We start from the raw sequence: 25,546 nt of genomic DNA on the forward strand, positions 1-25,546 counted from the left end.
CAAAATCCTAACAAGAATATTTGTCTTATTTCTAGTTAAAATGTCTCATTTTAGTAAAAAAAATCTCATTACACTTAAAACAAGACTCATCACTGGAAAAAACAACAATTTTCACCTGTTTCAAGTAAATTTTCACTTGAAATAAGTAGAAAAATCTGCCAGTGGAACAAGATTTTTTTGCTTGTAATGAGAAGATAAATCGTGTCCCACTGGCAGATTTTCCTACTTATTTCAAGTGAAAATTTACTTGAAACAAGTGAAAATGGTCAAATAAGTTATTTTTCTGATGTTATTTTTCTGGTGATGACTCTAAATGTTGAAATATCAGTAAAACCACATTCATTGATGAAATGACATAAGGGATGGAAAGGAGGAATGGCAGTTTTACAGGGGGGATGATTTGGACCGTTTTTATTTCAGTGGGGACGCCACCCCCCCTCATCACCCCTCAACTCGAGTACTGTGTATAGGTGTGTATGTGTATGTATGTGTTTATGAATGTATATATATGTATATATAATTGTATTTTATACTATATGACAAAGTATGGGGGGGCTGAACTTGATAAGCTTTGCTTTCTTTAGCTCCTTCTCGAACTTGCACTTCATCACAATGTGCTATTTCTTTTTATTATTATTATTATATATACCGTTTGTTTTATGCTTCTGCATGTTTGAGACAAATAAAAATCAAATCAAATCAAATATTTGCAGCAATAAAACAAGTCATGTGACTCATTCTGTAGATGCACGTGGGTTATTTATGTCAACTCCTTTGCTTCATCCAGTGTTTAATCAGCCCCTCACCTGTCAGGTGGAGCCATCCTGACGTCGCGACACAGGCGGCCCGTCCAGGCGCAGTACGGGTCTCGGGACAGCACGCACTCGCCACAGCTCAGGTAGTTGGAGCAGTTTGCCACTGGAACCTCCACCAGGCCCGAGTATGACGACACGAACAAAAGTCCCTGCAGAGAGAGGAGTGAAAACATCTGTGAGCGCGTGCGTGTGGGCCCCGCGAGGGGGCGGCTGCAGGGCAGGGGACGGCTTCTGCCTCTCTGTTTACGGGTTTCTCATTTCAGGGAAAGAAGAAAGCAGGCTGGAGTGATTACTTAAGGCAAACAGAAGAGTACGACTTACACAACGGGGTAAACGCCGGCCAGCTGTTCTCTGTATCCAGACCAGCTGAGAAACTTTATCATCATGTGTTCAAAGACACATGTTCGCAATGTCAGTGACGTTTACCGTGCACTTTGTTCATTTTCTGTTTATTCTTTTTGCAGTTTGACCGATTTTCATGCCAACATGTGTTAAACACATGCCCCCCCCCACCCCCCACCTACGTTACAGTCAAACCAACACACGGCCTACAGGTTCAGACTCAGAGTCTATTTTTATGTCGTCTTCTCTCCCTCAGTCTTTCATCTCACTATCTGGAGAAAAAGACTTTACTGACAAAAAGAATATTTGACTTTATTAGTATTATATAATCACAGATAAGATTTCAGTTTGGCAGCGTTGGCACAGGGAGAGTTCTTTATGTAATAAAGGGAAAAGGTAATGTAATTTAGCTCTGGGTAAAATGCCAGGGAGGGTAATAAACTCTCTTCCAGGCCGTGAGATTACTAACAGCAAAGCAGACCCTGCGGAGGGAAAAGCCTCTAACCAGCTTTTGCTTCTTTTGCATCCTCATTAGTTAACAAAAATGAACTACACCTGATTGAATAAAAGATACTTCTGACTAATAAAAATGCATGAATATAATTTGATAGTATTTCTGGGTTTAATTGGGTTAATCAGACTTACCCGTTGAGGATCCAGTTCGATGTGTTGCACCGGCTGAGGCTCCTCAAACAGAACCATCTCCTCTATGATGTGCATCTTTCTGTTGGCATTGATGGCTTTGTGAAGCTTTCCGTCATCTGGGGAGACATTGTATATTATTATATTTACATTTTGTGGTGGAAACTACGACGGAGTATTAGGGCCAAACTAAGACAAAAAAAATATAGGAAATTACGAGAATAAAGTCATAATATAATGAGAATAAAGTCGTAAAATTACGAGAATAAAGTCGTAATATTATGAGAATAATGTCGTAATATTATGAGAATAAAGTCGTAATATTACGAGAATAAAGTCGTAATGTTGCGAGAATAAAGTCGTAATAGAATAAAGTCGTAATATTATGAGAATAATGTCGTAATATTACGAGAATAAAGTCATAATGTTACGAGAATAAAGTCGTAATAGAATAAAGTTGTAATATTATGAGAATAATGTCGTAATATTATGAGAATAAAGTCATAGCATTACGAGAATAAAGTCGTAACATTACGAGAATAAAGTTGTAATTTATGAGAATAAAGTCGTAATATTATGAGAATATAATTTATGAGAACTCTAACAGGAAGGGCAGTCTTCTCCCTGTGTTAAAATGAGGAATATTGAGCATCTTGTGAAGTTGTATTTATATATTTATAATATATTTAATATTACGACTTTATTCTGGTAATATTATGACTTTATTCTCAAAATATTACGACTTTATTCTCGTAATTTCCATTTTTTTTTTGTCTTAGTTTGGCCCTAATACTCCGTCGTAGGAAACAAAGCAATTGACACTATTCTTTTCTATTAAAGCCATTTGCTGAATTTCTTTCAATTTTTTTGTGGCATAAAAACGGCACCTGTCCCGATGAAAAGCACATCGTAAGCCTTCTCCATGCCCTGGATCTTGTGCACGGCGATCTGGGTGTAGCGCACGCTGCGTTTCAGCAGCAGGGGAGCGCTGCGGATCACGCTGTCCATCAGGAAATGGTCCTTGACGAAGTTGAGCACTTTATCGGGCATGTGCAGGGATGAATGGATACCCATTTGCCTGGCATGGTTGGTCACGCACTGATGGGAAATATATTAGAAATGAGGGGAAAAAAGAAGAAAAAACAAAAATCAAACTACTGCTGGAGGTGTGTATACATGGATTTTATTATGCTGAGTTACAGTCATGCTTCTGTCTCAAGTCATTAGTTTATAGATAATATTTCTAATTCTAACTCATCATAATGGTTAACAGTATATGGACGCTGTTGTTTCTGCTGGTGATCAAAGTCCTTATCAAACTGTGACAATAGACTCCTGCAAAGGTTTCTCAGCTCTCTAGGTCTCCAGTGTAGAAGATCAGCTTTTAGTTTCTATTTAACAAACATCTGGAACTCCTTAAAGCACATCCTAAAACTGTTTTACTTTGTAACCTCTGTTATTGGAGATGAAATGAATTGAGTTACTCTATAAATAACACTGTCCTGACCCAGGAATAGAAGATGTTAGAGTTGGGTTCACGTGGCATCTCAAAATTAAACGGAAAACACTAATAAAGATGTATTTTATCAAGTAATTCAGCTTCACGGACTATCTATTGTTAGTTTTAAAGACTATTTCATTTCGTTTGATGCATAGAAAAAGTAAAATCAGCAAAGGCACCATTTGTGGACCTCATCTTCGATCAGGCAAAGAAATTAAGAGGAAATAGAGTGGACAAATATATACGGCAAATATGTCTAGAGCCGCAAAAAATGAAAAGTCTTGTATAACCCTTAGAATGAAGGCAAATGGCGAAAGTCGAAATGTTGAGAAAAAAGTTGAAATTTCGAGAAAAAAGTTGAAATGTCGAGATTAATGTTGAAGTACAATTTTGAGAAAAAAGTTTAAATGTTGAGAAAAAAGTCGAAATGTTGAGAAAAAAGTCGAAATGTTGAGAAAAAAGTTGAAATGTCGAGATTAATGTTGAAGTACAATTTTGAGAAAAAAGTTTAAATGTTGAGAAAAAAGTCGAAATGTTGAGAAAAAAGTCGAAATGTTGAGATAAATGTTGAAGTACAATTTCGAGAGAAAAGTCGAAATGTCGAGAAAAAAGTTGAAATGTCGAGAAAAAAGTTGAAATGTCGAGATTAAAAAAGAAAAAAGGAAGAAAAAAGGGAAAAAAAGGAAAAAAGAAAAAAAAAGAAAAGGAAAAAAAGAAAAAAAAGAAGAAAAAAAGAGAAAAAGGGAAAAAAGAGAAAGAAAGAGAAATAAAGAGACAAAAAAGAAAAAAAAAGGAAAAAAAAAAGGTCAAACATTTTTGAAAAAGCTCCAGGAGCCACCAGGGCGGCGCTAAAGAGCCGCATGCGGCTCTAGAGCCGCGGGTTGCCGACCCCTGATCTAGCTGTTGTGTGAACCTGCATTCTTCTAACTTAAATGACGGGGAACCAACAGAAAAACGATAGAAACAGCTTCAGTGCCACCGTGACAGGACAGTGTAAACTCACCGCTCCGGGCCGTGGCTCCGGGGCCGGGTGGTTGTAGGTGTACCACTGCTGCGTCTCTCTGTTCACCTCCCGGTAGCGGCCGCTGAACGCTTGCTCCACCTGCTCCATGCTGAAGGAACAGACTGCTGAACTGCCCGATGCCCCTTTATACCTATTTAAAAAGACAGATTAGTAATAGAAAAAGCATATAACTACATCATAACCTTAAAAAAAAAAGTATTTATCCAGTTCTGTATTTCAGGTTTGCAACATATTCCACACAGTTTTGGTTCAGTAAAGGTTTTTGCCACTTTGTAATCAACTCTCCTTACACTGCTGTTTATTGGGGAGTGCAGTGGAGAATGCATGGGAAGATTATGCAACGTATCATTGCTCTCGCCTTTCTGTCTGTGAAAAGGTCAATACTTATGAACTGGAAGATTCGCAAACCAAACTGCTTTCACAAATACAATTGGCTGAAGGACTTTTTGGACTTATTATCAATGGAAAAGGCAACCGCAATCCTCAAAGATAATGAAAATGACCAATTTGCCCCATGGACTGTCATTAGACAACAGTTGAGAATAATGTAATAATAATAATATGACCTGTTGTGTTGGTCACATGCTTTTTATTTTATTTTACTTATTATTCTTTTAGAGCGGGACCTGAACTGACGCTAGAGGCTCCATCATTCTTAAAGTTTATCTGTACCAACCCTTCCCCCACCCCCTTGTCTTTTTTTTTTTTGTATGTTATTGTAATGTTTCTTTTTTTGATTATGTGAAATGTGGTGTTTTTAACCTTTTTTTTTATTTATTGTCCCTGTCTTCATTTTGAAAAATAAAAATTATAAATTAAAAAAAAAAACTCTCCTTACACTACGCAGCCTTTTAAAGATAATTATAAAAATACCGATGATACCAAGCAATGAAGTTCAGAAATGAGTTTCAGTTGTTGCTTGTCATTTTTTTAAGAAAACTCAAATATCCTATCTCAAAAAATTTGAATATTCTGGAAATCTTAATCTTAAACTATAAACCATAATCAGCAATATTAAAATAATAAAAGGCTTGCAATATTTCAGTTGATTTGTAATGAATCCAGAATGTATGATATTTTTGTTTTTTTTTAATTGCATTACAGAAAATAAAGAACTTTATCACAATATTAAAATTTTCTGAGACAGTCCTGTATTTGTTGACAAACTGGAGGTCTTTCAGGCATCAACTCATGATTACAGTCAGCTGTTGACCTGTTTGAAGTAACATCATCGATATGTTATTTTCTACCTCATTTCTGGCCTCAGTTTGCCCCATCGCCATATTTTGCAATGTGTTGCGAACTGCAAATGCAGGACTGGATGTCCGCTAACGAGTAAAATGAAAATGACGAGACGAAATATGAAATATCTTGAGTTTATACCATCTGCAAGGACATAAAAACCCAACAGCTGTAATAATATACCTTGTAAAGGTTTAAAAACTGTAATACAGTTTTTTTGTACAGGACTGTCTCAGAAAATTAGAATATTGTGATAAAGTCCTTTATTTTCTGTAATGCAAAAATGTCATACATTCTGGATTCATTACAAATCAACTGAAATATTGCAAGCCTTTTATTATTTTAATATTGTGATCATGGTTTACAGTTTAAGAAAACTCAAATATCCTATCTCAAAAAATTAGAATATTCTGGGAATCTTAATCTTAAACTGTAAGCCATAATCAGCTATATTAAAATAATAAAAGGCTTGCAATATTTCAGTCGATTTGTAATGAATCCAGAATGTATGACATTTTTGTTTTTTTAATTGCATTACAGAAAATAAAGAACTTTATCACAATATTCTAATTTTCTGAGACAGTCCTGTAAGTATTTTCCTTGCTTCAGTTTTTTTCTACTTGAGGATTGCATTACAGCTGTTTTTTTTAAGGTCAACATTGCGTGTGAGCTGCATGTGTGTGTGGGATCGCCTCTGACGGTGACAGAAATCACACCGTGTGAAACAGACGACAGCTGAGATGCGACACAGTGACGGCCTGAACCACTTCCTGTACTCGTGTCTCACCACTGAGAGGTGAAGACGCCGTAGAACACGGTGCTCTCCCAGCTGTCTCCCATGGGCTTCAAAACAAACATGTCCTGGATGATGTTGAAGGGGAAGCCGTCGTCGGGGAGCGAACACAGGAGCTGAGCCTTCAGGAACGTGGTCCATTTCTTCTGCAGCACCCGCTCACCGCCCTTGTCACCCTGAGTGAGAGACATTCAGTATGTTAGACGACATCACAGATGACTTTATGTCCCAATCATTTTTGTAGACCTAAAACCTCTACATATTTTGGCATCAGCTAAAGATCCACTGATGATCCGAGCTCAGCCTTCGACTCTCTACAGACTGAAATCTGATTTTGGATGAATGTGTTGCAGCTGGGAGGAAATCAAAGCCTCCCATTCTCCAAAACAACAGACAAAAACAGCAGTATGAGGGCTGGAAACTGCTCAGCTCACTGCAACTAGATGCTCAACTGCTTTTCCAATGTCATGTTGAAGCTAAAATAGACCATTAACAAGTGAATAATGAAATATCAAAAAGCTTTAGATCTGGATTACAGGCCTGTGTTGAAAAGATCGATTCTCCGATTTTAAATCGATTCTCATTTTAATTCCTAAAAATCGATTCATATGTCTAAGGATCGATTTAAAAAAAAATTTTTTTTTTTTCTTTTTCATAATTACATCACAACTTTTGGTATTTTTTTGTTTATGCCCAAAAAAGGAATATTTTGTTGGACACGAGAATAACTGGTGCCATGTTTTTGCCTTTAAATATGTTTAAAGGTATGAAAACATTAAAGTTTTCAGTTATAATTGCATAAATTGTCTATATTTCTTTGCTTTATATACTGTCTTGGGGTTAAATTTGCATAAATGTTAAAAACCAAATTCTCATAAATGGGGAAAAAATAAAAACGATTTCTTTTGTCCTCTGTTTGCTGCCCTGGATCTGTTTGATAATTCTGACCCACAAGATGATGTTTCTGATGTTTCTGAAAGCAGTTCTATCAGCATTCTGGGAGCTGATTGGTCCTTACAGCATCATTAGCTGCCAATACTTGCTGTTGAATCTCAATATAATACTAGTATTAATATGTTGCAGAACTACAGTCATATAATTCATGCAACAGCTGAAAAAACAGTTTTATTAACACTAACCCAAATCAATATTGGATCGAATCGGATCCAATCAAATCTTGATAATCGATTCTGAATCTTAAGAATCGGAATCGAATCGATTCTTGATATTTAAATCGATCCCCACCCCTACTGGATTAAATATTCATTTTAAGTGAATACTCTCATCACACATTTTCAGACACAGTTAGGTTGATATATCACAGAAACACTCAAGTATGTATATCATGAATATACTGAATGTTACATACCGGTAATAATGGGATTAAATGTGCAAAACAAATTCAGGGGAATGTTTAGGATTTACAGCTCAGACAATAGACAATAGATTCAAGTTATTTCATCAACACATGTTTATGTGGGATGCTTTGTGATTAACTCAGTTGTTAAGAAGGTCAAACGTGAGGTTTGTGCAGGCGGAACGGATCAATCTGTATCTACAGCAGTCAGAGGAGCTCTCCGTGCACGTGAAACATTGTTTAGGCTGCAGAAACAGAAAACAATCATAAAGATACCAGGGAGATTAGGAGTGACTGGATAAACAGTTTAGTACATCCTGAGTCAAATCAAAGCATTTACGACTTGAAGCCAAGTGGAGGAAGATACGACACTAATCGTGTTTACAATGAAAACAAGCTTTCATCAGAACAAATACAACAAGGTTTAAGCCACTCATTAGTCTCAGTAAAGGAAAGTTAGACCTGTGAGAAACCGGACATTAACGATGGTTGATCGGTACCAGGAGAATGAGAGAAGTGAATATGCAGCCGTGTTGGAATGGTGGATGATCTAAAGCAGGGGTTTGGTCCTCAAGGTCTGGTGTCCTGCATGTTTTATCGTGTCCCTGCTGCAGCACACGCCAATACATATGACTGTCAATAACAGGCCTGAACAGACCTTGGTGAGATGCTGAGGATGGACATTCATTTCAATCAGGTCTGTTAGAGCGAGGAAGCATCTAAAACAGGGGTCGGCAACCCGCGGCTCTTTAGCGCCGCCCTAGTGGCTCCTAGAGCTTTTTCAGATATGTTTGACCTTTTTTTCTTTTTTTTTTTCTTTTTTTCTTCTTTTTTTCCTTTCCTTTTTAATCTCGACATTTTGACTTTTTTCTCAACATTACGACTTTTTTCTCGACATTTCGACTTTTTTCTTAACATTTTGACTTTTTTCTCAACATTTCGACTTTTTTCTTAACATTTTGACTTTTTTCTCGACATTTCGACTTTTTTCTTAACATTTTGACTTTTTTCTCGACATTTCGACTTTTTTCTCAACATTTCGACTTTTTTGTCGAGATTGTACTTCAATATTAATCTCGACATTTCGACTTTTTTCTCGACATTTCGACTTTTTTCTCAACATTTCAACTTTTTTCTCAACATTTCGACTTTTTTCTCAACATTTCGACTTTTTTTTCAACATTTTGACTTTTTTCTCGAGATTGTACTTCAATATTAATCTCAACATTTCGACTTTTGTCTCGAGATTGTACTTCAACATTAATCTCGACATTTCAACTTTTTTTTCTCGAAATTTCCACTTTTTTCTCGAAGTGCATAATGAGAAAAAAAAATCTTCCCCCAGTTATAACTAACTAATACATGCAGCATGTGTTGTCTTCATTCTAAGGCTTATACAAGACTTTTCATTTTTTGCGGCTCCAGACATATTTGTTTTTTGTGTTTTTGGTCCAATTTCAACATTTTGGGTTGCTGACCCCTGATCTAAAACATGCAGGACACCGGACTTTGAGGATGGGAACTGAAGACCCCCGATCTAACGTACGCAAGGTCTTTTATAACGTAAGTGGCAGTGGGTTTCTGGATCTTACTGATAAAAGACCAGATGAATACTCCAGTAGTGATGTTTAGACTGCTCACTGTGCCTTAAATGCAGTTATGTTGATTAAATTATACTTTATAGATCAGCAGTGAGTGACCCAAAACATCCTACAAAAGTCTTTGAAGGGAAAGAAGGATACAATTCTGCAGCAAGATAATCAATCCTCTGATCTTAACATACATCCTTACTGTCGCAGCTGGTGTCCTAAATAGAAATGTACATTCAGACACAGAAAAGAAAAAACGAGGACAGCTTCACCAAAGACCAGCAAAAACATCAGAGGCCTGTTTCTTTAGTGACGTCCTTGGACCGAAGATTTCAAGAAAGAGCAATCAGCAGATTCGTGTGAAGATGCCCTTCTAAAGTCGGACAGCCAGCCAGATTAAGAAAATCCCATTTTGAGCATTGAAGCTACAAAACACGCTCCTGCTTAAAAGATTGAAGCTGCAATTGAGGCCATTTCCCCAGAGAGGGTGCTGCTGACGTCAGAAAACAGCAACGTCAGTTATGACAATCATGACTTTAACATCAGTGTCTTTCATAATTTGTTGAAATCCTTTCCTGCAGTGTCACGTCAGAGGACTGATCTGTGTTAAACGAGAAGTTGAAAGTCACAAGATGATAAAATACTAATTACAGCTTCCATGGAGATCAGTGGTCCGTGCCAGACTTCCTCTCAGACTACACAGGTGAAACAAACATTCATTTCCTCCTGAGATGACCAGAAATATTCCCACACAAAAGTTTTCAGACAACCTGGCCAAGACCGGCAATTATGGAGTAGCTTGTAAACACACGCTAAAGACACTCTTAGTGCAGAAGGAAGAGATTGAGGAGGGAGATCAGGACCAAAACAAAACAAGTGGTTGCACCCAATATGAAGTCCTAACTATCCCGTCAGCAACTCCTCCCTAAACCCAGAACAACTCCTGCACGGGGAGTGAATCACCTCTGGATGGACAAAAAGTACTACTTCCTCCTCCTCCTCCTCCTCCTCCTCCTCCTCCTCCTCCTCCTGCCTGTGCTGCTGTCGCACACAAACAATTACGCAGCTCCTCTGCAGTGAGCCGAACCCTTGTGGGACCGTTGCAGGACCTGGGAGCCAATTACGAGGCTGTGCTCGTAGCCCGTGCACATAATGAGGAGAGCACATTCCTGCTCTCTCAGCCGGCCGATGCCGTTGTTGCCGTGCTCCGCTGCACGGCTTCAACTTCCAGTCGCATCGACCACTCCCCTGTGATATCTGCCCTCCCCCTCTTCTCCATATCTCTTATATGTATATGCTAGTTTTCTTATCATTTGTCAACTTCAGGAGTAGCCGGAGAGGAAAATGCTGCTGCACAGTGTTTAAAATCTGCTGGCTTTTCAGCGTCCCACGGGGAGCAACACCTGAATAAACACGAGGAAGAGGGAGTCTAAGAAGGGAGGGGACGCATAGGAAAGGAGGGAGAAAAAAACAACTCGGAAGCAGGATTACTTGGCTAACCAAAGTACAACAATAGTTAGAATTCCTTAAAAAAAAAAAAAAAAAAAGAAACAAAAGATGAGATTTTCAGTTTTTCCACTTCTCTAATGTGACGGGACGCGCGTCTTCTTTCTTCACTATTGTCCAAGACATGATTCAGATATTAAATAAGACCACATTCCAACACACGTGCACTTTTTTTGGCCTGGTGCATGTGGAAAAAGAGGGAGTGCATGCCTTCCCTCGGTCTGCATAAGCACGTTAGATGTACAGCCCGCTAACCGGGACGGTTCTCCGTGAGGCGGTTTCAGCTCAACGTAATCCCAGTTCAGCACGCCCTGCAAGCATCGCAGCGCCAGGCGAAAGGTGCAGCTGCCTGTCGGGGAGCAGTTTCTGAGATTTTAGCTACCGGCTTCACCGTCCACCTTCAGAATCAGCAGAGAGGCAATGGATGCACTTGAAACCCCGAGAGCCCCATTGTCAACATTTGCGTGAAAACATTTCTATTTTTGCGATCATTACTTTAAATGCCTCAAATGAGTGCAGGCATAAATGTGTTTATAGTAGGGGTGTAACAATACACTAATCTCACGATACGGTACGATACACGATATTGAGGTCCCGATAACGATACGATATTATAGCAGTATTTTTTTAACAACCTTGCATGAGGATCATATGACTAGAAAGAATTGTCTTTTATTTGAAAGACACAAAATACAATACAATGCTGTGCATTTGCCCTATTGTTACAGTTTGTAATGCTTTATAACTGTTTAAGTTTTAAAGAGAAAGCCAGGCCAACCATTTTCCACAAACTGAACTAAAAGTAAATGTCAGGTTTGCATTATGCATCTTCAGTTTCATACAAGTACAAATATTTTACCACAAACTGAATAGTTTCATGTATGATTTGACCTTTTTCTTTTCCAGAAATGTAACAACTAAAATTAAATAAATAAATACAAGTAAATAAATGCATACAATTTTACATCATAAAAAAGATTGATTCATGCTCACCTTATAAGTGTAAGAGGAGATTTATTTTTGTTAAGAAGGTTATTTTGGTAATTCAGGGTTCATTATTTTCTAAATATATTCTGTATATTCTGATGTAAATCAGGGACTATAATGACACTAGTCAGTTTATCTGTAGTGATTAGTCTGTTTTAGATTGGGCGGAGTGATACGCCACAGTACGGCACTAGGTGCTGTGTTGATGTTCTAAAATCCTACACTGTTGAGGGACATTAAAGTACACTGGAACTCAGCAGAAGTTGTCCCCGTGTTTATCCTACTCACGACCCCAAAAAGGTTTAATTTAATAAGGTAAGGCTTAACTCTACACCAGCCTTACATTAGTAAAGGTTCAGAGCTCAAAACGGGACTAGTTTCTTCTGAGCGGAGTAAGATTATATAATATAATCTAATAACCCAATATCGCGATACAGTTTGTCACCTCCACGACACGTATTGTGACGTTTTTGTATCGCGATATTTCGTGGCACGATATATTGTTACACCCCTAGTTTATAGTGACACAGAAAGCACAGAAAACGGTAAGAAACTTATTGTAACTCATGATGCTTTCACGTTCTTTATTATTCACTGTAAATTGGAAACAAGGAGAACAAAAAAAGGAATGCTGCATTCCAGTGAAATGAAAGGTGCGTTAGTGGCAGAGAAAGACACTTTGCTGCCTCGATTGCACGGCTCAGCTGCAGAGAGTTGTCACAGTCTGTGGGCCTTTCTGTCAATGATTTCCATATATAGAACCCAGGAGGAGCTCTGCCGGCTACGAGAGGTGTCGCAGCACCAAACGCCAGAGCCTTGCAGGACTAAGTCATTAAGCTGTCACTTGAGATTACATGCAGTCCCCGCGATTACTCACATTACTGCCTCCACGAACAAAGGAGCAACAGTCGGGGAGGGGACGCCGAGCGCATGTATATCACACGGCTTCATTGCCATTTAATTGATCTGATTGCAGGCGAGAAAAAAGACGAAGTCCGCGAATGGTTTGGCAGTTTAAATCAAATATAACTCTCGAGGGAAGGGGTTGGGGAGGTCGACGGCAGTAGAATGACGTCTAAAATGATCAAAGTGACATCTGTAGCTGTCACACTTTGCATGCTTTATCTTGACAAAAAAAATGCTGTGTAGGGGGAGACGGGGAGAAGAGGCATTTCATTTTGCTGCGAAGCACCCTTGAATACTAATAACGCCTGCAAAAGCTCAAAGGGCTGGTGGAGGAAGGCGAGGAGCTGCCGGGATGGACGAGTGCAGCTGACATTGTAAAGAAGATGGAAGGAGAGTGGGATATGACATTGCAGAGGAATGGGAGGGCGGGGAGCGGAGAGGAAGGGAGGGAGGGAGCGATGATTTAGACAAGGGGAAAGAAAATCTGTTGAAAACATGTTTGTACAGTCAAATATAGACGACGCTTTAACACGCCAGCTACATTTTTCTTCCCAGCGCCTCCACGCAGGCATGAAAATACAGTTGCATGTCATCCAACATGCTTTGACGTGGGAGTGCCCCTACTTGTTTCAAGGCCAACTGGAGCAGGATTAAGGACGGGGAAGCTTGAGCCGTGCTGCACCTCTTTCTACTGTGTAAAGTAGGAATGGGTGATATTTTACCGTTCACGATATACCGTCCAAAAAATTCCCCACGGTAAGAATTTGTCATCTCGCGGTAAAAATGATAAATTCCTGTTGATAAAGTTTTTGTGTAAAAATGATTTATGGTTCTGCGTTAAATCCACAACGTACGGGAAGGAAGGAAGGAAGGAAGGAAGGAAGGAAGGAAGGAAGGAAGGAAGGAAGGAGGAAGAAAAGAAGGAAGGAAGGAAGGAAGGAAGGAAGGAAGGAAGGAAGGAAGGAAGGAAGGAAGGAAGGAGGAAGAAAAGAAGGAAGGAGAGAGCAGGAGGAAGGAAGGAAGGAAGGAAGGAAGAAAATAAGGAAGGAAGGAAGGAAGGAAGGAAGGAAGGAAGGAGGAAGGAAGGAAGGAGGAAGAAAAGAAGGAAGGAAGGAAGAAAATAAGGAAGGAAGGAAGGAAGGAAGGAAGGAAGGAAGGAAGGAAGGAAGGAAGGAGGAAGAAAAGAAGGAAGAAAAGAAGGAAGGAAGGAAGGAAGGAGGAAGGAAGGAAGGAGGAAGAAAAGAAGGAAGGAAGGAAGAAAATAAGGAAGGAAGGAAGGAAGGAAGGAAGGAAGGAAGGAAGGAAGGAAGGAAGGAAGGAAGGAAGGAGGAAGAAAAGAAGGAAGGAAGGAAGAAAATAAGGAAGGAAGGAAGGAAGGAAGGAAGGAAGGAAGGAAGGAGAGAGCAGGAGGAAGGAAGGAAGGAAGGAAGGAAGGAAGGAAGAAAATAAGGAAGGAGAGAGCAGGAGGAAGGAAGGAAGGAAGGAAAGAAGGAAGGAAGGAAGGAGAGAGCAGGAGGAAGGAAGGAAGGAAGGAAGGAAGGAAGGAAGAAAGAAAGAAAGAAAGAAAGAAAGAAAGAAAGAAAGAAAGAAAGAAAGAAAGAAAGAAAGAAAGAAAGAAAGAAAGAAAGAAAGAAAGAAAGAAAGAAAGAAAGAAAGAAAGAAAGAAAGAAAGAAAGAAAGAAAGAAAGAAAGAAAGAAAAAAGGATAAATTCCCGTTTATGACGATTTGTGTAACAAACATGGCGGATCTGAGAGCGAGATAGATTTATAGTTAAAAAGGTGGAGTTGAATTGGTATTTTTTAATCGTTATCGGGATAAATGCCGGAAATTATCGTGATACATTTTTTAGTCCATACCGCCCATCCCTAGTGTAAAGCTCCCACCGTTACCCCGTATGTCTCACCTTGCAGACCCGGGCGATCCTCGACACGATGGTGCTGTCAAAGAAGTCAAACTCCTTTCCCGCCTCGCTGAAGAAGAAGTAGATTTTGTCGTCGTCACCTACGGGGTTACCTGCCGGCTGACTCTCCTCGATGTAAGCCGAACCGACAAAGACGGGATCTGTCAGGAGTAGAAAACACAAATATATACATGAATTCACAAAAGGCATGGTGTGCTTTCATCACTGGCACCACAGGAGCTATTTTTTTCTTTTTTTTGCAGCAAGTTCATCGTTTTTGTGATTTTTGTCATAAATCTGGAGCAAAGTTAGATGTGTCTAGGGGTGTAATGATACACTAATCTCACGATACGGTACGATACACGATATTGAGGTCACGATAACGATACGATATTATAGCAGTATTTTTTAACAACCTTGAATGAGGAACATATGACTGGAAAAAATTGTCTTTTATTTGAAAGACACAAAATACAAAACAATACTGTGCGTTTGCCCTATTGTTACAGTTTGTAATGCTTTATAACTGTTTAAGTTTTAAAGAGAAAGCCAGGCCAAACATTTTCCACAAACTGAACTAAAAGTAAATGTCAGGTTTGCATTATGCATCTTCAGTTTCATACAAGTACAAATATTTTGCCACAAACTGAATAGTTTCTCTCATGTATGATCTGACTTTTTTCTTTTCCAGAAATTTAACAACTAAAATTAAATAAATAAAAGTAAATAAATACATACAACTTTACATCATAAAAAAGATTGATTCATGCTCACCTTATAAGTGTAAGAGGAGATTTATTTTTGTTAAGAAGTTTATTTTGGTAATTCAGGGTTCATTATTTTATAAATATATTCTTTATATTCTGTAAATCAGGGACTATAATGACACTAGTCAGTATATCAGTTGTTAGTATGTTTTAGATTGGGCGGAGTGATACAGCACTAGGTGCTGTGTTGATGTTCTGAAATCCTACACTGTTGAGCGGACTTGAAGTACACTGGAACTCAGCAGAAGTTGTCCCCGTGTTTATCCTACTCACGACCCCAAAAAGGTTTAATTTAATAAGGTAAGGCTTAACTCTACACCAGACTTAAATAAGTAAAGGTTCAGAGCTCAAAACAGGACCGCAAAACGGGACTACTTTCTTCTCAGCGGAGTAAGATTTTGGTCCGCGCGGGACCAAAATCCCGCGCGGATGTACTTGGATGCCACGGCTGCGGCCGCGGTCGCAGTTGGATGCGCGTTTCTAGTCAACACAATAGATTAATATTAATAACCCAATATCGTGATACAGTTTCTCACGTCCACGACACGTATCGTGACGTTTTTGTATCGCGAAATTTCGTGGCACGATATATTGTTACACCCCTAGATGTGTCACACGACCCTGCAAGAGTAAAGGAAAAAAACTCTGTATAGATGTACTTGGATGTCACATTAGTAGCTGCAGTGTTGTGCTAGTTACTGAAAAATAGTAACTAGTTACCGTTACTAGTTACTTCATTAAAAATGTAACTCAGTAACTCAGTTACTTAGATCAAAAAGTAATGCGTTACTATGAAAAGTAACTATTTAGTTACTTTAAATGCTCCCATTAATGCCCTCTAGTCTTCATTTCAGCAGGTTCTGTATGGATTTGCATTGTGCATCGTGTTCTGCATTCTGATTGGCTAAACATTCTCTCCGCTTCTTCACTTCCTGTGTCAATAACGTTGGTCGCTTAGCAACAAGCTGAGAACGACCAATGAGCTTCAGCAGCAGCTCAAGAACGGGACCCTTTGATGAATCGTTCATTACAGTCTCAGATATAACCAATGGTAGCATGTCGGTTTATAAGAATATTTTTGCCCAGAAGAAAAAAAAAGCGACAAAACGACCCATAACTATTTTCTTCTCTCTAAAAACACAGCTGCACCGCGGCTTTAGGAGAAAAAGACGCTACAGAGTCAGGATGCAGCGGCTCAGAAGAGCAGTGGAATACGTGCGAGGAGGTGCTGATCTTCACTATTTGAAGCCTTCTATAATAATTGTAAAAAGAATTTCACTTACCACGGGTTCTTTTTGGAACGTAACCGCTGCGAAAAACGAGGGATTACTGTAATGACAATATCTCCACGTTGCAAAACTCGCCGCCTCGCCGGTGAAGTTAGTTTTATGTTGGATATTCGACAGACGTTCGCTCTGGTGGCGGCATTTCTGTCGAATATCCAACGAATATCCAACGTAAAACTAACTTCACAGCGGTCTCGCCATGACCGTCATGTTTTTGAATGCACACACACTACATTTCCTCCGGTCTCTGCGTGCGGGGAAAAAAACTTCACTGTAGCCAGAAATAACAGAGTAACGCACTGTATGGTAACGGTAACTGCTAGGGATGTCCCGATCAGGTTTTTTTGCCCCCGAGTCCGAGTCCGAGTCCTTTGATTTTGAGGACTTGCCGATACCGAGTCCCAATCCGATACTTTTATAAAACAATAAAAAATGAAGAAGAGAAAAGAAAATTATGCAGGATGACCCTTTTATTATATTTTAACATGTGTACTGTAAACTGAGCACATAGGAGGTAGGCAGCTTGAACATTCTTAAGTCAGTATAAAAAATTTTAATGAGCAGAGAGACTGCATCTGCAGCTGATGTGTTGCCTGCCATTACAGGTAATTTTTATTCATCATTTTGTTTGGTAACATTTTATTTATATTGTTATTTGAAAAGGAGAACTTCTCCTTTTCCTTTTTTTCCTTCTTTTTCTTCTTCTTCTCATAATTTAATTAACTCATCATGCACTTTTTTTTGTTGACTTTGGTACCTGAGTTCTGGGTGTCGTGCGCAATATATCTCAGTGATTAGTTATTTACATCAATACACACTGCTTCAGCTTCAAAACAAACAGGCGTGCTCTGCGCGCATGCGGTGCTCTCCGCGCATGCGGTGTATGGCTGCCGCTCCGAGCCCACTACTCCACGTGTGCGTTGATTTATGGTCCCGCGTCACACCAACGCAGAGCCTTCAACGTAGGGTCTGGCGTAGGGTGCGCGTCGCCGCGAACCCTACGCTGTACACTCTGCGTCGGTGCGACGCGGAACCATAAATCAACGCACACGTGGATGTCGGCGCCAGTGAGTATTTTCACCGGACATTTTGACCGGAGAGATTATAAAATACCGGACTTCGGTATATTTTACCGGACAAAGTCCGGCAATTACCGGACAACGGAAACCCTGATATATATATATCCGATTCCTGATCGGCTCATAACGTCCGAGTCCGGATCGAGTCTGCAATCACGTGATCGGCCCCGATTTCCGATCACGTGATCGGATCGGGACAACTCTAGTAACTGCATTACTGAATTTAAAAAGTAATGCGTTAGAGTATTAGTTACCGCAAAACTAACGGCGTTACTGTAACCCGTTACTAAATAATGCGTTAGTCCCAACACTGAGTAGCTGTCAGCACGGATTACCAAGACATCAAAAGTCTTAATTGTGTGGCTTATTGTAGCGACCCAAGACCCAACCTACACAGCTTCTTCTTAACTCCTGCTCTGCAGCATTAGTGAACGAGCCTCAACAACACTCTTTGTGGCCAATCTGCTACAGTCAGCTCATAAGTGAAGATGTGTGGAAACAAATAGATCATTTTAAAAAGTCCGTCATCAGACGGGAACTTACCTTGCAGCCATTTCAAGGAGTTTTCCGTCTTGAGCGCCGTTCCCTGACCCAAGCTTTTATAAATGACTGGCTCATTCCCCTGGAAGTTACTGACAGTACCAGTGTACAACTCTCCATCTGGAGGGAGGCGAGAGGAGAAGACAAAGATCTGAGCCGACAGCAGTCATGAAAAAAAGATGAGGTTGAGATGAAGCCAGTGATAAAGGGAACGTTTAGCGCCAACAACAGAACAGAGTCCGACTGGTTACCATTCCCTCAGATCCAGTCAAAGTCCAGTTCAATTATTCACTAATTCCTTGTTTGAGAAGTTGAACACAAACGACAGATTTTTGAAAGCAGTTATTTATAAGAGAGTCTGATAGAGACGAGCAACATTAACAGACACGTCATGATTCATTATCAAAACTGAGCCCTTCAGAAACCACTGAGCCTCTCTGTTCACCAGTTAAATCCATCTGCATGCGTAAATGTACAGTATGCACCATTACGTACCGACGATGATGGCCGTGGATTTGTACTCGGGGTTGAAAGGGCAGCGACTGCGTCCATCTTCCGTCACAACCTCGCCTGCTTCGTCCCGCTCCAGCGTGAACGTCGACGTGTTCTGGAGACAAACGGCAAGTCTCTGAGCCTCAGTTCGTTTAAAACTTGACTTAAAAGTGAAGATAAAGTGAACTCAGCAGCCTCCAGATCCTATCATCAACATATATTTGATCACTATGAACATATTTATAACTGTGGCTGGAGCTGATTACCAAGCCGGAGCTTTCTGCACACTGGCGTCATAATTGTTCACCAATGCGTGCTGATATCCTGCTCAAAATAGTTCCTGAAAAGCAGTTTAAGTCACATCTGCTGAATGCTGTGGTAACCAGATGTTACTGCCTTTTATCAAAGATGTAATACATGTGTGACCCATTTTTATCCCCTTTCTTTTTAAAGCTCATGTCATAAGATGAAACAGGGCGTTAAAGACGTGATAGAAGTCCCAACCTCTTGGGATTATGTACTTATATATAGTACTGGTTTTAAGCAGTTTATGTTCTATTCAGAAGGTTTATGAACGGCTGGACAAAAACCAGAGATACAAAACAGATAAAAATATCAAATTACTGATGAGCAATTGTTGGTATGAGAGTGACAATTACCTTGATTCACAGGGGACACATTTTTGTATTGGTCCAACTAACGCAGAAACAAATATGTAATTCATACAGGGTGCGATTTGTGAAAAAACCAGAGGGGGGGATAATTTTGAGAAATATTTTGATTCAGAAAAATTACCACACAACAACGGTCCAACAGTATAGGCTATATTAAAATGTGTTTCTTGTGTAAACCTTACACTTAAGCTACATAACGTACGCGGTAGGCCTATTTTGAACATGAACTGAACAACTGCATTTGCAGAAATATTTTCTCCTAATATTGTTTTTAAATCTGCCAAATAAAAATAAATAAACAAAATTAATATTTTTTTAAATTCTTTCTCGATATCAGTTTAACAGAAAACATGGGATCTCTCCTCAGCCGCATTTTTTTCTCTGGATTTTTGGTTGTGATCCTGTAAAATATGAGGATATGCTGCTCTGGATTCTTTTCATTTTTTCATTCATTTGATTGACTGGATCTTTTATTTTGGCGGGCCGGAAGTCGGACTTTTGGAACGCAAGAAAATCCGGTTGGTTTTCAAAATAAAACTGCTTTCTGTGGGCGCGACTTGCTCCTGGTATCAAAATCACAGCACAATCAGAATGAACACGAACTCTGTGTATTTTGGTTGTTATTACTTGTTAATAATTACGATGTAATGGAGAAAATACTTTGGGTGGGGGGGGGATACATTTTGTCCCCACCGAGGATAAAAATAATTCAGCAGAGGGTAGGACGCGTAAACCAGAGGGGGAGAATATCCCCACCATCCCCACCATCAAATCGCACCCTGCATTCATACATACACACACACACGCATACACACACATATTCATCAAAAACATTCACAGACAAAAATCACTTCCAGACTACGAGCATCACAGCCTTGTGATTTAAAATTTGACAAAATCTGTTAGCAAACTGTTAACAGATCTTATTAATATTAGTCATAAAATGTTATGAGACAGTTGTCTCCTGCTGTTTTATAGGATCGAGCCTGTAAATCTGTCTTAAAGGGTGTGTGGCGTGTCTATGTGGGGGGTCATGGTTATGCTTTTGTCATGTTTCCATCCAATCTTTATCGTGTATGAGCCATCCCAATGTCTTTAACCACTGAGGATCAAAGATACTAGTTATCCCTTTTATGTGATAACTGGAAAGATGGATCCATTATTACAATTATTCAACCTTAACTTCAGCTATAATGCACTAATAGTTCCTCCTTCACAGGCATCCTGGGACTAAATCATGTTTCATTTCTAAGAAATGTTTCTGAGTGAACAGAATTAAACTAGCGCTATTTCACCTGTATTGTTAGTTGTCCGAGCAAGATCTAACTAATTCAGGGTAACGTGGAGATGAACACATGGATTAGGTCATATTTATCCATCTGAAGGGGTTTCAAAGTCAAGAGCCGCAAATTCAGACACTTTCATCGAGTACCTGAACCCCACATTGGTCTTTCGCTTCAGGTGCTTTTGCCTGATGCAAACACCAAATCAAAAGTTCATACTTGGTAGAAATAGAGTTTTCTGTGTATGAAAAAAACACAACAAAACACGCCACCACATTTTGTTTTTGAAGGCGGAAGCAGAATGAAATTTCACCTCCTCTTCACATTTCTCTACGTAGGGAAATCCAGCGCAGGGAAGTCCAGCCGGCCACTTTACCCCCAAATAAAAACTTCTTATGGACAGAGATGTAAACAAATTATCAAAACGGGTTCTTCTGTATTGTTTTTCTTATTTATTTAGGCCAAAAATGATTTTGATGAATCAACCAATGAATCAAAATGTCCAGATTCTTTCAATTTGACTAAAACTGTAACAAACCCTCCCAGCAGATATGAATAATGAACCGTCGCTGACCTGTTCTTGTGGTTTTGTAATCAAATCAGAGACGATGGAGTGAAGTGGACGATCTTCTCAGGCCTTTCCAGGACCGGAGGTTGTTTTACACAGCACTTGTTTTAGTTTACTTCGTGTCCTGAATGTTTCTGAATGTTTATTATTTTATCTGAGTCATTAAGACGGGCTCCTTTTACAATGTTCACAAAGTCCTCCGCGACTGTTTTGAGAAGACCTATAATAACAAAATGTTTATTAAAGTTAATGTTATGCATCTCTGAGAGCCTGGCTGCTTGTAATACACAAACACACACACACACACACACACACGTACACACACACACACACACACACACACACACACACTCTCTGTGGACTCTGTCACCGTTATGACCAACAGGACTCTCTTGGAGTCTCAGCTCAGGGCCAGACGTCCGGTTGACTCATCTTAAATCTGAGCGTTTCCATGTTTGCTTCTTACCCTCTGACGTCAAACGGGAGGAGAGTTTAGTGCCCCCGCGTCTCCTGCTGCCCTATCAGTGAAATCAACGTTGGGTGGACGGTCCCCGTCACTCCAGACGTACTCGTCTTGTGAATAAACAGGCCTGCTGCCTCCCTCTTACTGGAAACCACTCAGCTCGTGTACCCCCGGTTGTCTCGTCTGGCTAAAGAGCTTCAGCAGGATTTGGCAACGCTTAGATAACAGATCCAACGCAGATACGGGGGATAGAAGAGCTCGATTTCCCCCCGAAAATAAAAAAATCATTACCCCAATTCAACAGGAAAGGAAAAATCCAGAGTTTCTCTTAATAATGGGAGAAATATCAGCGCTTATTAGGCCTGTGTTGAAAAGATCGATTCTCCGATTTTAAATCGATTCTCATATTGATTCCTAAAAATCGATTCATATGTCTAAAGATCGATTAAAAAAATAAAAATAAAAAATTGTTTTTTTTCATCATTACATTACAACTTTTGGTACTTTTTTGTTCATGCCCAAAAAAGGAATATTTTGTTGGACACGAGAATAACTGGTGCCATGTTTTTGCCTTTAAATATGTTTAAAGGTATGAAAACATTAAAGTTTTCAGTTATAATTGCATAAATTGTCTATATTTCTTTGCTTTATATACTGTCTTGGGGTTACATTTGCATAAATGTTAAAAACCAAATTCTCATAAATAAAAGCGATTTCATCCGTCTCTGTTTCCTCCCTGGATCTGTTTGATAATTCTGACCCACATGATGTTTCTGAAAGCAGTTCTATCAGCATTCTGGGAGCTGATTGGTCCTTACAGCATCATTAGCTGCAATACTTGCTGTTGAATCTCAATATAATACTAGTATTAATATGTTGCATAACTAGACAGTCATATAATTCATGCAACAGCTGAAAAAACTGTTTTATTAACAGTAACCCAAATCAATATCGGATCGAATCAAAGCGTGATAATCGATTCGGAATCTTAAGAATCAGAATCTAATCGATTCTTGATATTTGAATCGATCCCCAGCATTAGCGCTTATGTGTGAACAGTTGAGGGGTCAGTACTTACTATGTAGGCGCAGACGGGACTGAAGGCGTAGGTGCCACACACGTACAGGTGAGTGCTATTCAGCCGCAGCAGAACCTTGATGTAATTGAAGCAATCAGTCTGAAAATGAACAAACAGGAAGTCAGACAACCCATTCACAAGACATTATTAGAAGAGACCTTAAAACCTTGGCTTAGAATAATCAGATGGTAATCTTTGAGATCAGGAAAATACTTCAGGAATTGTTCGATAGAAACTGTCAGTAAAGTATTCCCCTTTTCTTCAAAAAAAAAACACTGCTGGGAAAACCTCCCAGCATCACCCGGCAGTTGTCTGCAGAGCTTTTTGTAACGCGCAGACCAGAGTCGTACGCGGCAACACATGGATTACCGAGGCTTGTCGCCCAGGGATACAACAGCTGGCATGACAACAAGGTAACTGGCAGACTGCAGGAGAAAAGAGCAATCCCCCAGAGAGCCTGCACACTTGATGCATCCGTTTGCAACTGGTGGAAAGATTTGTCACACACACACACTTCTTGGCAAAGCAAAGCTTCAGACAAACGTGCACTAAAGGTAAATGCATAAAAATAAAAAATATGAACACAATCGAAGCCATACTCCACCTCCAGGTTCTTTCCTTTAAAGCTGCACTCTTCCCTTTTTCCAGCAGGGGTGCCCCATGTCAGCTGAAGATGAGGAATAAAGAAAAACAAAAAAAACTGGATGAATCGTGTGAAATACGGCCCATCTGTGCCCAATCTGAACCTCAGCCTGAATGATCTGTTAGCCACAAATACCACATATTTGCTAATCCACACGTTCAGGCTTTAAAGGGATTGTGACATGAAAAACACATTTTTCTTGATTTTTTGTGTTTTGTTGGGTGTCTTGACATCAATTACACCCAAAAAACAACGAACTTTTAACATTCAGTGTATTGTGTGCTTTCTGGGATTTTCCGCATAACTGTGCAAAAACGGCGCACCTGGTTTGGTGGCGGATCGTTACGTAACGATCCGCTAAATCACCGCCCCCTCCACCCAGCTCCCTGTCTCCTCTCCTCTCCAGCGCACCATAAAGGCTGATTTATGGTTCCGCGTTACACCGACGCAGAGCCTACGGCGTAGGCTCTGCGTCGATTTAACGCGGAACCATAAATGAGGCTTAACACGGAGCTGTAGAGCCTCTTTTGTTCTAATCACCGGAGGAAAACTGCTAAGAAGACCCGCGGCCACTGACTGGACTTAAGATAAGAGGACACTGCTGCTTGCATGCCTTTATTTTTATGATTGTTTGCTGTGGTTCGCCCTCCTGCTTTTCCGTGCATGCTTCGCCTGTCGCTCCGACGCCGCTGTGAGCGTATGGCTGGAGGAGGAGGAGGTTGGGAGGAGGAGCGGAGCAATGATTGACAGGAAAGGGGGGAAAGGAAGCATTTTTCACGGCGCAAAAAAACACTGTAATAAAAAGCCAGGAAAAGAGTACTAGAGTGAAGTTTTTCTTGTTACACTCTTTTAGACACATTTGAGGGATGTTGGCCAAGACTTTTAATAGTGTTAAAAGCATGTTAAAAATGATGTCACAATACCTTTAAACCAGCATCACCAGTCACACTCGTGGATATAAATTCAGATGTAAATAATGTATGCTTTTACATATCGATGAATATTAGGGACTCAGGGTAAGTAACCCGGGTATACCACCATTTATATTTATAAAATTCTTATTAATTTGTGCAACCTTTAACTATGTCAAGTTCTTTATTTTTTCTTTTCTTTCATATTCAATAACGAGGGTCCAACTGAAAAAAATAGTATTGAGTTCAAAGGGTAGGAGTTCATAAGTTTTCTACTTCTTCCTACTCCTTTTTCGAGCAGAACAAATTCATTATTATATTTATTAATTCTTGTCTACTTTGTTTACGCTGGTACATTTATTATTTAGTGATTATCATTGTTCTTTGTTATTTTTGTGCTTCTGTTTCGAAATAAAAGATATCAATCAATATCAATCTCCCGGGTAATCAACGAACATTAGCACAAAAAAATAAATAAATAAAACCGCAGAAGAATACATCAATAAAATAAAAAAGAACAATGATAATCACTAAATAATAAATGTACCATCGTAAACAAAGTAGACAAGAATTAATAAATATAACAGCAAATTTGTTCGAAATAAGATATTAATCAATATCAGTCTCTCGGGCAATCAACAAACAAAAGCAAAAAATATAAATAAATAAAACAGCAGAAGAATGAATCAATAAAATAGAAAAGAACAATGATAATCACTAAATAATAAATGTTCCATCGTAAACAAAGTAGACGAGAATTAAGAAATATAACAGCAAATTTGTTCTGCCGTTTTATTCATTCATTTTTTTGTGCTTATGTTCAAAACAACCTAAGTGAGGAACTCAAACAAAGTCCAAATATCCAACAGTTCAAGAAAATGTACAAAAATATGTTGTTTAGAGGGTACAAAGGATAAAGTTAATGAATGATTATTGTGTATTATCATTCATTTGATATGGCATGGTGATGAGAGGCAGAGAAGCCTGTGTATGTATGTATGTATGTGTATTTATATATATATATATATATATATATATATATATATATATATATATATATATATATATATATACATATATATACATATATATATATTTTTTTTTAAATTATTTTAGACAAAGGGGTGAGAGCTATTAAGCTATGCTTCTTCTCGCTC

The 25,546-nt window shown here is 39.3% G+C and overlaps 1 protein-coding gene across 1 annotated transcript in view; it reads right to left on the reverse strand.

Annotated features, from left to right (window-relative positions):
- The window catches only part of LOC133456668 (semaphorin-4B-like), a 55,171-nt gene that overhangs the window by 4,739 nt on the left and 24,886 nt on the right, over positions 1-25,546 (reverse strand). The window contains exons 4-13 of the mRNA XM_061735197.1: positions 23,440-23,502; positions 22,815-22,934; positions 18,773-18,884; positions 18,281-18,397; positions 14,609-14,766; positions 6,354-6,535; positions 4,304-4,454; positions 2,687-2,897; positions 1,803-1,918; positions 807-964 (exon numbers count right to left, since the gene is read on the reverse strand). Coding sequence (XP_061591181.1) covers positions 807-964; positions 1,803-1,918; positions 2,687-2,897; positions 4,304-4,454; positions 6,354-6,535; positions 14,609-14,766; positions 18,281-18,397; positions 18,773-18,884; positions 22,815-22,934; positions 23,440-23,502 — 1,388 coding nt within the window. The remainder of the gene's footprint in view (positions 1-806; positions 965-1,802; positions 1,919-2,686; positions 2,898-4,303; positions 4,455-6,353; positions 6,536-14,608; positions 14,767-18,280; positions 18,398-18,772; positions 18,885-22,814; positions 22,935-23,439; positions 23,503-25,546) is intronic.

Source organism: Cololabis saira, chromosome 2, assembly GCF_033807715.1.
Source record: "Cololabis saira isolate AMF1-May2022 chromosome 2, fColSai1.1, whole genome shotgun sequence".
NCBI classification, from domain to species: Eukaryota; Metazoa; Chordata; class Actinopteri; order Beloniformes; family Belonidae; genus Cololabis; species Cololabis saira.